We start from the raw sequence: 14,231 nt of genomic DNA, 5'->3' as shown, positions 1-14,231 counted from the left end.
AGATGTCCAAGAGGATGAATATAGGAATCTGGTGAGAATTTTGTTGTCTGGTGCTACACAAATAATTTACAGTTGAAAGCAAGCCAACAATCAGTTCCTATTAAAGGAGAGGAGGAGGAGGTTGTAGAAACCTTCAAGTGCCTTGGGTTGTACTGGACTAGACTAACAAAGGTATTTCACAGAAAGGAACAAAGCAGACCACACTTCCTCGGGATACTGTGATCATTTCAAATAAGAAACTCCTGCGGATGTTTTACCAGTCTGTGGCCATCTGTATCCTATTTTGTGCTGTGGTATGCTTGGATGGTAGCACATCAAACAAGGTCTCAACTAGACTGGACAAGCTCATGAGGAGGCCAGGTTCTGTGGTTGGCATGAAACTGGACTCTCAGGTGGCTGTTACTGAGAGGACAACACTTGTTAAATTGCTGCCATTATGGACAATTTCTGTCGTCCTGTTGCAATCTTGAGATGTTTGGGTTTTGATTTTTTTTTGGATGGGTATTTTGACCTTGTTCCTGTTGTTTATTACATTTTTAAGGCCTTGTCTTATTCAGTTCATTTCCCTGTGCTCATTATTTCTTAGTAGCTGTTGCCCTATAATTTCTTAGTTCACTCTTGTGTTGTTTGTACTTTCAGATGATTTTTGTGTTAGATCTCTGTTATACATTTTCCCTGGGTTTTCTTGTATCTCTGTTCAGCTTCCATGCTTTTATACTGCCAGTCTGCTTCCCTTGCTTCTTTTCACACTCCTTGACAATCTAGCTTATTCAGCCCACCTGTGCCTGCCTATGACACTCATGCTACTCACCCGCTTCCCTTGCTATTTACCCTCCTGTTGGTCATTGATTCTCTGCTGAATTCCTCCGTTCTCTTTGTGTTTCATGCTCCATGTCCTGCTCTCCTCATGCTATGGTATGTTTTTGTTTTCTTTTTGTTTCCATTAAATATCCTTCACATCGTCATGCTGCTCGAGTTTCAGTCTGCACCTGGGTCCAGCTCGAAATCCACCTATTATCACACATCCTTTACATAGTGCCTTCAGCAACCAGAACAGCCTGTTTAGCAGCAGGTGGTTTTCTCCCATATTAGGACTAACAGATAAAAAAATTCCCCTTGCCATGAAACTCTTCAACTTTTTAAGGGAGAGGAGGGTAGCTATAGTAACAGGAGGACATAGGAGGGGGAAGGAGGAGGATCAGCCACTAAGTTTGATAACAACTGGAATATACCTACGTCAAATCTGATTATTTTGGAACAACAGTTTACTGTTCAGTGTTAAGATGAAAAAAATGTCTTTTAAGGGGGATGAATACCTGCAGTGTGGTCAATACTTGTTTTGAGGCCAAAAAAGCTGCCAGTTACATTTTGTGTGACAGAATTCTAACCCGGATTGATAGGTGCTTGGATTGACGCAGGTTCTGAACCTCATATTAACAGCAGATGCATCAATAACTGAGCCATCAAAGATTTTGTGAAAAACAAAAACGGATTTGTTTTCCTAATGAATAAATAAACACAATTTAAATATTAGGTGTTTCCAAATTTTTTAGTGTGAGATAATGCAACTACAATAAAAGAAGACTTTATTTTAAAGCTTTTTACATGTCTTTACCCAAGGTGCCAATAATTGTGACTAGATTTCTAGATATGCTATGTATTTCATGCAAGGGCCGCTTAAAGCTGATAGTCATCTGGGAGTTAGAGAGTTAAAACAACAGAGTTGGTGCCCTAATCCTGCAAATGTATTCAGAAAGAAAATCTACACAAAAAAACTATACAAATTCTTGATCTGAATGACATAACTTTTATGATGTTGACAAAATCCCGCTAAAACCTAGAGTGGAAAAAATCTGCTAAATTTGTTAATTTCTGCATCTTAAATGAATAAACCTTTCATATATTTCATTTATCATAATACAACTTTAGCAGCTTGTGATTGACTTTCTTGCATAAATACTTTTAACAACATTTCTCCCAAATTCACTTCATCTTTCAGTTTGAGACGTGTTTGTGTGTCCACGCATATAAAAATCAGAAAACTGACGCACATGGCAGCAGCCCAGCAGCTGCTCAGGTCCGATGGGAGGTTGTTGTTTTGAATATTTCATCTAGATGTGCAAGAAGCCAAGCGGACGTCAAGCTGCTGTGCGCTCCCCCCACACTGCTGTCTTTACACATTTCTGGCCTTCAGCGCTAACATCAGTCACAATCCAAATACATTCTGTCAGCCGTGATGATCAGTGACATTTCAGACAAAAACATCCTCAGCATATAATTGGAGAGCAGTGAAAACTAATTGACGCTGTCAGAGATAAAACCAGTGACCACTGCGACATGTGACATTGAATGTGAAATTAAATTATTAGTCACGCTCGAGCAGCTGTCTCAAAGGCAGGACAAAGAAAAGCAAACAGATAAACAAAGACATATCTTTACCTTATGTATGTCTAAATAATCCAGGCACACACAGAATTAGATCAGGGTAAGGATGATTGCATTGAATATAACCTTTGAGTTATAATGGTGTGTAACTCATAACTGGGGTGACTGTTATTCACTAGTGAGCTGCCACCAATTAACTTCTTTTTTAAAACTAATTCAACAAATGGCACCTGAATGCAAAGTAACACTATGTAATTAACCAGACAGATCACTACAGAGGACACAGGATCAATGGAAAATATATTATGTAATTTAGATATCTATCCAAGGAGCTTCACCATTCGACAAAGAAAAACAGCAATTAAGAAGGTTAGGAGTTTAATGTCCAACCTACTATTTAGGTTTAAGGACTCTTCTCTGCCTTTTAATTAACTTTGCACTGTCTTTTTGGGAGACCTTGGTCAATAAAGCTTCCCAATTAACCTTTACTTCCCCAGTTATCCTGACAGTTTTGCAACTTAATGCCTAATGCTTGCACGTCCTGAAAATTCAGGTAGTGTGATAATCACTTAAGTAAGTTCTGTTTGAAATGGTTTTAAAGAATTATTTCCTTTTAAAGACTTGGATACTTTATACATGTTAAGGACTGACTCAAAGGGGTTACTGGGGAATACATTTAAACTGTGTGCTTGACAGGTTGCAATTTAAATATGCAAAAAATGAGGTTGTTCCTGGAACCTGGGCTGTCGTATGAGTAAAGATTTTATTCATAGAGCCATACAACAAGGACACCATAGCAACTTTAGCCCTATCAGAGTGTTGGTGACAGCTTGGAATATTTCAAAGCTTTTTCTTTAAGAAGAAAAAGCAAAGCATTTTTACAGAATCTATCTGAAGGACTTGTTTGCAGTTAAAAATATTGTAGCGGTTGCTGGAGTGATCTTCCGGGGTATTTCCCATGGTGCTTGGCGGTGGGATCTGTAGCTTCTGTGCACTGTGAGTGAGATGGAAGGCTGCGCTGTGTTCCATTACAGTTTGTTCTACTGCTAAATTTTGAGTGTCAGTATTGAACCTATCTACTTAAGGTTACAATATGTAATAATATAATAAAAGGTAAATACCAGTCTGTATCAAGAGCTTTCTGCTGTTTTCTGGTTCCTGCCCATTATTCTGCCTTCTAAGTAAAAATAATTCTGGTAATCCTAACTGAACTAAAACATAAGGATGAAGTTTCTCTCAGGTCTTTGCAGGATTTTTCATTTTAGTCTCTTAAAGACACAGCTTACAGATACTGTTCATCTTCTGTAGATCGTTTTTAGGCCTGAGACTTCTGACAGTTATAGTTTTTTGTAAATTAGTGGGGCTTTGGCTGTGTAGTCCAAACCTACTTTAACAAACTGAGGACCGTGGACTAAATCTTTATTAGTAGACTGTGGCTCAGTGGGAAGAGCAGTTGTCTTGCAACCTGAACGTTGTGGGTTCGATGTGCCCCTTAACCTCAGGTTGCCTACAGATCTGTGTATCGGTGCATGAATGTGCACATATTTGTGAATGCAACTGGGTGAAAATGGCTATAGTGTAAAGCACTTGGTGTGGTCAGTATGACTGGAAATGCACTAAATATGTACAGACCATTTAGTAATAAGGTAATTGTTGCACATGATCCTGGGGCAGTTAGGCCATATGAACATTCTCCATCTCTCAAATAATAAGCTCTCAGTCAGTGATATTTTGCATGAACAATTTCAAAAGAACATTTTTGGAACTTTTTTTCTTTAGAACTTTGACGTGAACAATGCTGTTTTTTGCATGTCAAGTGCAGCTCAACCTTAGGTCTGTTAGCAGCGCTCTATTCGTCGTTAAATGAAAGATCTACATTGTGTTTTTGAGGGGCCAACTTATTTTATGCAGAAAAGAGACCACATTTTCCCGGCTGAACAGAATTTAGAACTAGTTCTTCTTAAGGTCAAACTGTCAGTTGCTAAAACAGCAACCAAGATCCTTATGGCTAAATGTTGAAATCTAGACTTGATGGTGTCATTATGGTAATTTATCTCATACTAGCCACCAATAATTATATTTCAGACATTTATTTTTAGAAATCCAACTTTTCCATATCCATTTAGAAAAAGGCCAGAGACCAGATGGTCAAAATATAAGGAACCCAGGTTATCAGTTAAAGAAGAAAACATAACATTATCTTGATTCTTCTAAAAAGCAGATGGTTACAAATTGGGTTCAAGTTTTTCTTTGTTCATCTGTAGTAGGAATGCACACTGATCCTAACTGTATTCTGTTGAAAACGGTGCAGAAATACCACAAGGTTTGACCTAGTTCTGCTTTCAGGAACTGGCGGAGTATGTTTGATTTTGAGAAATGTGTGCATTCCTGCGTCTATTATTTGCTCTTAAATGTTTAGGGACTGAGTGACACAAATAACAAGTGTATCATGTAAAAAGTTGGAGACATACTAGAAGCTACAATGTCTCATTGTGTTCTTTGTAAAAAAAAACAAAAAAAAACATGTCAGGTTGTTTTCTCATTCCCACAGAATAAGGCAGAGGGCGGATCACAATGTTCTATTTAACGTTTGGATTTCTATATTGATTTTCTCTCAAAAATGCTTGTAACAAACTGCCATTTGTTAGTTTTTTAACTCTTCTATTGATGAAGGCTACTGCATATACTTCATTGTTATGCACATCAAATAAATGAAAGATGCCTCATTCCCATCCCAATATGTTACTTCATGCATCTGCATAAAGTATAGCAACTTACAGCAACCTAGAAAGGTATTTACATACCTTGAACTCTCTTACATTTTGTCATGTTACAACACAGTGCTGCCCCAAGGTTGTAATGGGCCTTAAGCAGAATTTGATGTGGTATTCCCCGCATGGCCAAAGGAGAGAGTCAGAGGTAATGAAATAATGGATTTAGCTAAAAAAAATGTATACTCATACTCCTTGAAAAAATCAAGGAAATCAAGAAAATAATAAAACCAGCCATTTTTCTTGTCGTGGAAGAGAAACTTGAAGGACCAGCAGTAAATGAGGTCAGGGTGACTCAGAGTGTTGGTAATACTACTTACTTAGACACTAGAGAGAAGGCTTCAGCACACACGGCCGGACACGGCACCAGTTTGATCATCACATGCTCCTTGGTGGCTTGGAAATGCGCCTGCGTCACCTTCTCCAGCACTGAGGCCAGCGTGGCCACATCACCAGCCTTTGTGCTCGGGTCTCCGCCTGCTGTGTCCAAGATGTTTCCTCCGTGCACCACGAGCACCAGCACATAGGTTTTACATTTCCTCTGCAAACGAATGAGTGAAAAGAAGAGAGATATTTTAAAGCAAAGGAAAAAAGACTCCAGGTGGCATAGGATGACAAATAACCATCCTCCCACCTCTGCATCATCCAGCCCTTCAATGCTGCTCTGAGGGGCACAGCGTCGACCTCCCAGCTGATACAGACCCTCTAGATTAGATGAGTAAAGAAAGGAACCAGGAAGTGGTGAGAAGGAAGGAAGAAATAAAGAGGGAGAAAGGAAAAAAAACAGGGTCACTCCAGAAGCAACTTCACCCAGACACACCAATAACAGAAGCATAAATGGATATTGATCAGTGAATATAGTCGATATTACAAATGCCTCTTCATTTTTCTTCATTCCAGCTCTAAACTACATGCTGCCTTCATTGGCCCACAGGCTCAAGTGGAAGAACCATGAGATTTAGTCAGTTCAGGCTGTAGACAGCAAGAGCGTAATTGTTTTCTCTATTACCATCACGTGTGACAACCTTTTAGCTTCTCTGATGCAGAAAAAAGCAACTACCTTATTCTTCTAAAGAAAAAAGATTTTCTTTACGACAAACAAGAGTTTCTCTTTCCCTGTCTGGTGGGGGCATTTCACAGGAATTTCACCTAAACTCATTAGCCCATCCAAACCCCCCTGCATGCTGTGTCATCTTATTCCTGAGCTTTCTCTCTCTCTCCCGTCTCGCTTTCTATTTTCTCTCTCCAGGATTTAGGCAAGCCTCTGTGCTCTGCTCACTGGCTCGTTGTTTATTTGGCCTCCTCGTCTGGGACCGACTGTCATAGGAGGCTCTCACAGACTCATTTGCTGCTGGCTCGCTTCTTCCATTCCCAGCACACCCGAACCTCTCCTCCCCAGCAGCCTACTTGTCTGGAACAGAAAAGCTTACACAAGGGACCCGGCACAGTGCACTATTTTTGGTCACAAAGTAACAGGAAATCAATGGAGGGAAGTTTTGTTGTTTTTTTTTTTCTTTTCTTTTCTGAAATACTGTAGGGAAGTATGAAAAAAAACGTTTAAGAAATAGCATGTGTGGTATTTTTTTAAGCAAACACTCATGTAGAGGGAAAATTAAAAGGTAGATTTATGGCAGCAACTATTTTTAACTATTTATTGTTGTTATAAAGACGTAATTTATGGATATTTATGATATATTAAGTGAAATTGGTGACAAAATGCCTTGGCCAGTGTCGTGAATTGCACCTTGACATCTTTTTTTTAAATAGGCAAAACAAAAATAATGGGTGAAACATATGTATAATATAAATGTTAGACAAGATTAAAAAACAGTTTATAAATTGATAAAAGCAAAAAACTGTTCAGGCTGTGCTGTTGTTTGTGCTTGTTTACTCAAGTGATAGTAGGGGTTATGAGTCTCCTGCTTTATTTTGTGATTTTGAAACCATTGTTCTAGAAGATATCTACTTTTCTAATGCAGAATATGCAGGTTATTACACTTTATAGCTTTTTTTTGTTTGTTGTTGTTGTTTTGTTATGTGATATCTTTGGGACTTATGGATTAGCAGATGTGCATCTTGCTGGACAATTTTGAAATTCAAAATAAAAAAATATATATACTTTTTTTTTATTAGGACTTCAGTATTAACTAAGGCAGTCAAAACTCTGAAATTTAAAGTCAAGTATTTATATACTAAGGTCGGTCATATAGATGTACATCCAACAGCAACTTTATTAGGCACACCTTTTCAATTTCTTGTTAACACCAATGGCAAATCAGCCAATTCCAGCAATTTAAAGCATTTATGCATCTAATTGTGGTAAACACAAATTTCTGAAGTACAAACCAAAGCCTTAGAATGGAGAAAAAGCTGGACATTAGTCACTGATCATCTCCATCCCTGTATGGCCACATTGTACCCATTTTCTGATGGCTACATCCTGCAGGAAGATGCTTTGAGATGATGGCAAAATGTTTTTTTTGAACATGACAACGGGTTCACTGTACTCCACTGGCTTCTACAGTCACTAGCAATCAATGCAATAAAGCAACCTTTGGCGGTGGTGCAACGGTAGATCCATGTCAGACAACAAATCTGGAGAATCTGTTTGATGCAACTATGTCAATACGAACTAAATTCTCTGATGAATGTTTCCAACAGCTTTATTGAATCTGTGCCATGAAGAAAATAAACTGTATAATAATGATCATATCAGTGGGTTGTGTTAATTACTTTATTTCAACAATAGAAAATAAAGTTTTTCCCAACTAATAGTTAGTTTAAGCTAGTACTAGCTAGGTTTACCAATTGCACTTGACCAACGAATTTGCTTGAAAAGTCAGTATAGATGGGCTATGCAATTGTGTTTCAACGTTAATGTTTTACCAGTTAACTTAATTTCTGAGTATAAACCCAGAGCAACAAAAATATTATTTTTTTAAGGCATTATATAACAATGTTTTTTGTAAATGTCTTATAATTCTCTATTTGGACATTGGAGGTTAATAACTTATTTTAACCCAAATATTACTTGTTCATAAATCACGTTGTAGGTTATTCTTGTTAAGTCACTCTTTAGTAGCTTTAATGTTTGTCACTTTAAAATATTTGTGGTTTGGAAATCAAACAAGTATGCTGGACAAACCCATGATCCATCCCCATTGTGTCAAATCAACCCAGACCCAGACTGGATCAATCTGTATTTGACCCAGGGCTTGTTTACCAAAATAACCAAACTGGGTTGGTTTTAACCCAGCAGTTTTTAGATTATAGGAAGATAATTAAGAACCACTTCTAATTAAACGTCCGGAGAACTATCCACGGAGGATCATCTAATCAAAACAATCAGCAGGCTAAGCCGAAATCACCAGTAAATTTCAGCCTGGCCTCAGTCACAAATGCAGTGAACCATTTTGGAGTGAAGTTAAACTTGGACAACTAAAACAGGTTTTATTACAAGCTGACAGACTATGTAAGCGATTGGAGAAAATATTGTTTTCCTTAGAATAAATGGAGCTGCAGCTGCACAAAAAATACTTTTTGCAGCAACACATTTCGGTACCACTTTACAATAAGGCTCCCGTTATAGATCGCTATTAAATAGTTTACAGATTTGCTATTAATTCATGTGTAAACACATTGCAAATTATTAATAAGTGTTTATTATACATTAATTAGGGGCAAGAATGAGACAAAACTGCCACAAAACTTCAGTCAAATATGTTCACTTTTATATTGAATGTAGGGTTGCTATTTTAAACATTTGAGACTAAGTTATCACCTTGTAAATACAATTTGTTATTGTATTTTGTAGCATATAATATATTCTAGTTAATCACTGCATTATAAACACTTAATGAATTTAAATGTGTTTACAGATGAATAAATAACATATCTGTAAGCTATACATTACTGTACATTGCATTTTGCACTCATGAGCCACAGTACAATTCAGCAAGTTTAAAACCCTTTACCTTTACAAGTTGGAACTCCTGGCCATGCTGCAAAAATAGAGCCACACCAGTTGTCTGCTGTTGACCACAATTGGTGAATTTTCAGCTTAACTGTCTTGACTAAAGACCAGTTGAGCCAAATCTCAAATATTAAATTTTAATTTTCTGTGAACAATCCAGCGAAGCAGCTATTTTGCGATAGCAAGTTTTTGCCTTAGCAAATACCTTTTTTTGCTGAATTTTTAACAAGGTCAATGGATGCAGAAGAGGCTTTTAAAATTAATCTCATCTCATTGCTCAAGCACAGGCTAAAAGGTTTTTAGTAGTAATAATAATAAAAATATTTTTTATAACAGCATTCAAAACATCCAAGGACCCTGTACAAACAAAGCAGTAAAACAACACAATGCAGTATAAAATGGTTCAATGTGATTACAGAGCATCTGCAATCTAGAACAAGGGAGTTTTTAGTCTGAATCGGAACACAAGGAGAGAGTCCATATATTAAAAGTTCAGGCAGTGAAGTCCAGAGTTAGGGAGAAAAGTGGGTGAAAGCTCTGCTCCCTAAGGTGCTAAGGTGAGGAGAGGGTACAGCGAAGTGGGTGAAGGAGGATGTCCTGAGGGAGTGGGAGGAAGTGGAGAAGATCTGTCAAAATTGTTTAAAGTACAGTTTTAAGTGGGTGAGACGCAAACAAAAAACATACTTTATTAAACTTAAAATCCTCAACCAGGTGAAAAAAATATTAAGGATTTACAGTTAAATTGTTTCAGTTATAACACTATAATTTGCAATCTGTACGCAGTGCCTTGCAAAGTATTCACGCACCTTGACCTTTCACAGTCCTGGTGGGAGAATCTATTGACAGGGCAAGTACTAGCCATGCACTCCACAAATCAGTTTTTTTTATGGAAGAGTAGCAAAGCAAAAAGACATTGCGGAAACAAAGAAGTCTCATTTGCAGTTTGCCATATGCCATGTAGGAGCAAACATGTTGAAAAATGTGCTTTGGTCATTTGATTTTTGGACTACAGTACATGCAAACAATATATGTGGAGTAAAACTAACAATGAACACAATTCCCCTGAGTGAAACGTGGTGGTGGCGGCATCATGCTGTGGGGATACGTTTCTTCAGCGGGGGCAGGAAGATGGGCAGAGTTAATGGGAAGACAGATGAAGTTAGATACAGGCCATCCTGGAAGAAACTGTTAGAGCCTGTTAAAATCTTTTAGCAGGACAATGACTCTAAACATACAGCCCAATCTATTACAGAATGGTTTGGATCAAATCATATCCATGTGTTAGAATGGCCCAGTCAATGTTCAGACCTACAGGGGTTGGACAATGAAACTGAAACACCTGTCATTTTAGTGTGGGAGGTTTCATGGCTAAATTGGACCAGCCTGGTAGCCAGTCTTCATTGATTGCACATTGCACCAGTAAGAGCAGAGTGTGAAGGTTCAATTAGCAGGGTAAGAGCACAGTTTTGCTCAAAATATTGAAATGCACACAACATTATGGGTGACATACCGGAGTTCAAAAGAGGACAAATTGTTGGTGCACGTATTGCTGGCGCATCTGTGACCAAGACAGCAAGTCTTTGTGATGTATCAAGAGCCACAGTATCCAGGGTAATGTCAGCATACCACCAAGAAGGACGAACCACATCCAACAGGATTAACTGTGGATGCAAGAGGAAGCTGTCTGAAAGGGATGTTCGGGAGCTAACCCGGATTGTATTCAAAAAACATAAAACCACGGCTGCCCAAATCACGGCAGAATTAAATGTGCACCTCAACTCTAATGTTTCCACCAGAACTGTCCGTCGGGAGCTCCACAGGGTCAATATACACGGCCGGGCTGCTATAGCCAAACCTTTGGTCACTCATACCAATGCCAAACGTCGGTTTCAATGGTGCAAGGAGCGCAAATATTGGTCTGTGGACAATGTGAAACATGTATTGTTCTCTGATGAGTCCACCTTTACTGTTTTCCCCATATCCAGGAGAGTTACAGTGTGGAGAAGCCCCAAAGAAGCGTACCACCCAGACTGTTGCATGCCCAGAGTGAAGCATGGGGGTGGATCGGTGATGGTTTGGGCTGCCATATCATGGCATTCCCTTGGCCCAATACTTGGGCAGGACTTGTATATGTCATTCCCAAGACTAATTGACGCTGTATTGGCCGTAAAAGGAGGCCCTACACCATACTAATAAATTATTGTGGTCTAAAACCAGGTGTTTTAGTTTCATTGTCCAACCCCTGTATATCTAATTGAGAGTATGGGCCACAACTTGAAAACTGAGGTTCACAAATACCATTCATCCAGAGTGACTGATTCAAGCTATTTTCTAAAGAAAATGGGCTACAAATAGTCTCTAGATGTGCAAACCTGCTATTGACAGTATCAAAAAGACTCAGGGGCACTAAATACAAATACACTATACTCTAAAAAACGTTGTGTTGGCCTATCACAAACATTCCAGAAGAAATACAATGAGGCTGTAACCTCACAAAATGTAAAACAATATCTTTATCAATGATCACAAAGAAGGACAAATTATTAAAGTATTAAAATGATGCATTTTCTATGTATTAGTCATGGCATTGCGTTAGAAATATATTGACTGCCAATCGGGGACAAAACAGCTTCATGTAGCAAACCTTAGGAGTCACAGTCAGAGAAAATTGTAGAATTCAGTCACTCTATCAATTGTGAAAGCAGCACACATGCTGGGACTCCTGGGTTTAATGTTAACTGTAACATTTGTCTGATATTGGGGGAAACAATATATTATTTCTGTTGGCACAACAGTGATAGATATTGCCTTCCTGTGGTTAAAAGCATTTCATATTTTTCTCTGTCTGTATTAATGTTTTCATTCACTTTTTTTTCTCCTCTCAGAGGTCAGAGCCCTGCTTGCCGTTAAGCCCTTCCTGAAGCCCTGTGGTTTTTAGCAGATCTCCCACTGCAATCATTATCTCCCATGAAATGACCCTAACCCAGTAAGAATCCAGTGAAAGGATGGAAAAGTCATAGCTCAGCCATTTTCAGTGGCTTAAAGCCTGGTCAGGTGAATGTTGGTGTATCTGCTGTCACACAGGAGTCGGAGGCACATCCTGACTCAGGCTACAAGAGTGAAAAAGAGAAAATTCACCCAAGAAAGTGAGTTGTGGAGATGAAAGGACCCTACAGAGAAGTCTACTACAGCTGAGTGCAAACGGATGAAATATTGAACCTTCTGTCAGAGTAACCGTCACTAAAAAAAATCACAGTCTCATATAGAAGTTCCTTGGCTCTAACACCAGCAGTGTTTTTGTTTTCTGCTTTGCCCTCGGTGAACTTTCTGCTTCTTGTGTGTCGAGTGCTACCACCACACTTATACTTTTATCACCTGCAACTGAGCAGACGGGTACAACAATGAGCAGTAATACTGACTTCATCAAACGGAAGATTGGCTTCAAGGCTACAGATTTATATCTTCCCAGGAACAACAAAATGCCCCCCAAGTTTCCTGGCTGCTGGAGTGTGACTCAACTAGAGAGCTGCAATCTCAAAACATATCTTCTGTGTTGCTGAAAGAGGTACACAGAAAACATCAGCATGGTTTTCTTAAAAATTATGCGTAAAAAGAAACCATTTTCAGTTTTCTTGGTGAAGACTAGCTGTAAAAGTTCAAACGTAGACTCAAAGGCCAACCTCTGATGACTTTGATTGGACATTATAATAAACATTAGTTGTGCAACAATAGGTTTGTTTTGCTCATAAATAAGTCCAGTGTATTAATAAATGCCAAGGGGGATTATTTATAAAGTTAGTAATTTTAATCAAACTTACCAAGTCGGGGCACCACCTGATTATTAGGGATGAATAGCCAAACATCTTTCAGTCTCCGTCAGTTATTGTTTTATGAATACCTGCCAAGTGAGGTGTGGTATTCTAAAACAGTAGATAAAGAAATTAATTTGTGCACTGGTGTTCTCAAACAGCAAGCCTTGCACATATATACAGAATAAACACAAACAACTTCTCTCCAAAATGCATGAACTTCAGTCACCGGTCATCCAGTCATTTTCTATTCCGCTTCTTCTATAGTGGGTCGTGGGGAAGCTGGTGCCTATCTTCAGTAGTCTATGGGCGGGAGGTGGGGTACACCCTGGACAGGTCGCCAATCCATCGCAGGGCAACACAGACTCACACAGGACAAACAATCGTGCATGCATGAACTTTGACAAAATTCTTCAACTTCCAGATAAAATTCTTTATTCAAGAAACTCTTTAACTAGACTAGGAACATTCAACTAAACTACTAAGTAAATATAAAAAGAGTAAACAAACCTAGTAAGCTACAGAAAATAGTAAAATTGAATAAATAAGAATAAAACTGGAACCAATAACCACTAAAACGATGCAGTAATGTCATAGCTCAGTGTGAATATCCATGTTTTGAGGAATTGGGATTGAGGTCCAGTTGTAACTCCACCTTCCTGTGAGCTGTCATGAAAATGGGCATGCTGGGATTTAGAGTTTTTATCTGTCTCTTTTGTTCTCTGTGTGCAGTTCAGTCCTTGTTCTCCATCGATGGTTGGGCACAACACATTTGTGGAACAAGGTCTTAGAAACTGTCAGACAAATTCCTGAAGATATTTGTACATGATTGTGTGTAAACCAAGAGTTTGTGTGTCCATCTCATTTGTAAACAACATGTAAAGTCAGATCTGCTCCTAAAATTACTCGACCAAAAAATATCATCGGTTGTTTCTTGCACAGTGTGCCCCCATTTGAGTATGATACGTTGCCCACATATCTTTATATATATTTATGAAAAAAATACAGCTAGAGCAAATTGCTGTGGATCCTGAAAAAGCAGTGCTGTTTTAGTAATGCAGATTACTTGAAAACATCCTATCTACTGAAAGCTGGTGGAATTTTTGACGCCAGAGAAGTTTAAAGGGCAAAATAACATAAGTTGTAATTTTTTTGCAATAAAAAATTCTCTAACCAAATACATTGTGTAAACCAGGCTTCAAATTTATATTTTTTTTAAAATTCAGAATAGAACGTTTTTGACTGTGAAACATTTACAACATATAATTTACATGTAGAGGTCAATTAACACAA

The 14,231-nt window shown here is 38.4% G+C and overlaps 1 protein-coding gene across 2 annotated transcripts in view; it reads right to left on the bottom strand.

Annotated features, from left to right (window-relative positions):
* Nucleotides 1-14,231, bottom strand: part of pitpnm3 (PITPNM family member 3) — a 174,539-nt gene that overhangs the window by 58,286 nt on the left and 102,022 nt on the right. For both annotated transcript variants that reach the window (XM_047391842.1, XM_047391841.1), the window contains exons 4-5: nucleotides 5,791-5,861; nucleotides 5,477-5,697 (exon numbers count right to left, since the gene is read on the bottom strand). In XM_047391842.1, the coding sequence (XP_047247798.1) occupies nucleotides 5,477-5,697; nucleotides 5,791-5,861 (292 nt within the window). The remainder of the gene's footprint in view (nucleotides 1-5,476; nucleotides 5,698-5,790; nucleotides 5,862-14,231) is intronic.

Source organism: Girardinichthys multiradiatus, chromosome 18 (genome assembly GCF_021462225.1).
Source record: "Girardinichthys multiradiatus isolate DD_20200921_A chromosome 18, DD_fGirMul_XY1, whole genome shotgun sequence".
Lineage (NCBI taxonomy): Eukaryota > Metazoa > Chordata > Actinopteri > Cyprinodontiformes > Goodeidae > Girardinichthys > Girardinichthys multiradiatus.
The sequence above is the reverse complement of the archived record's forward strand: the minus strand, read 5'-3'. Positions and strand labels throughout refer to the sequence as shown.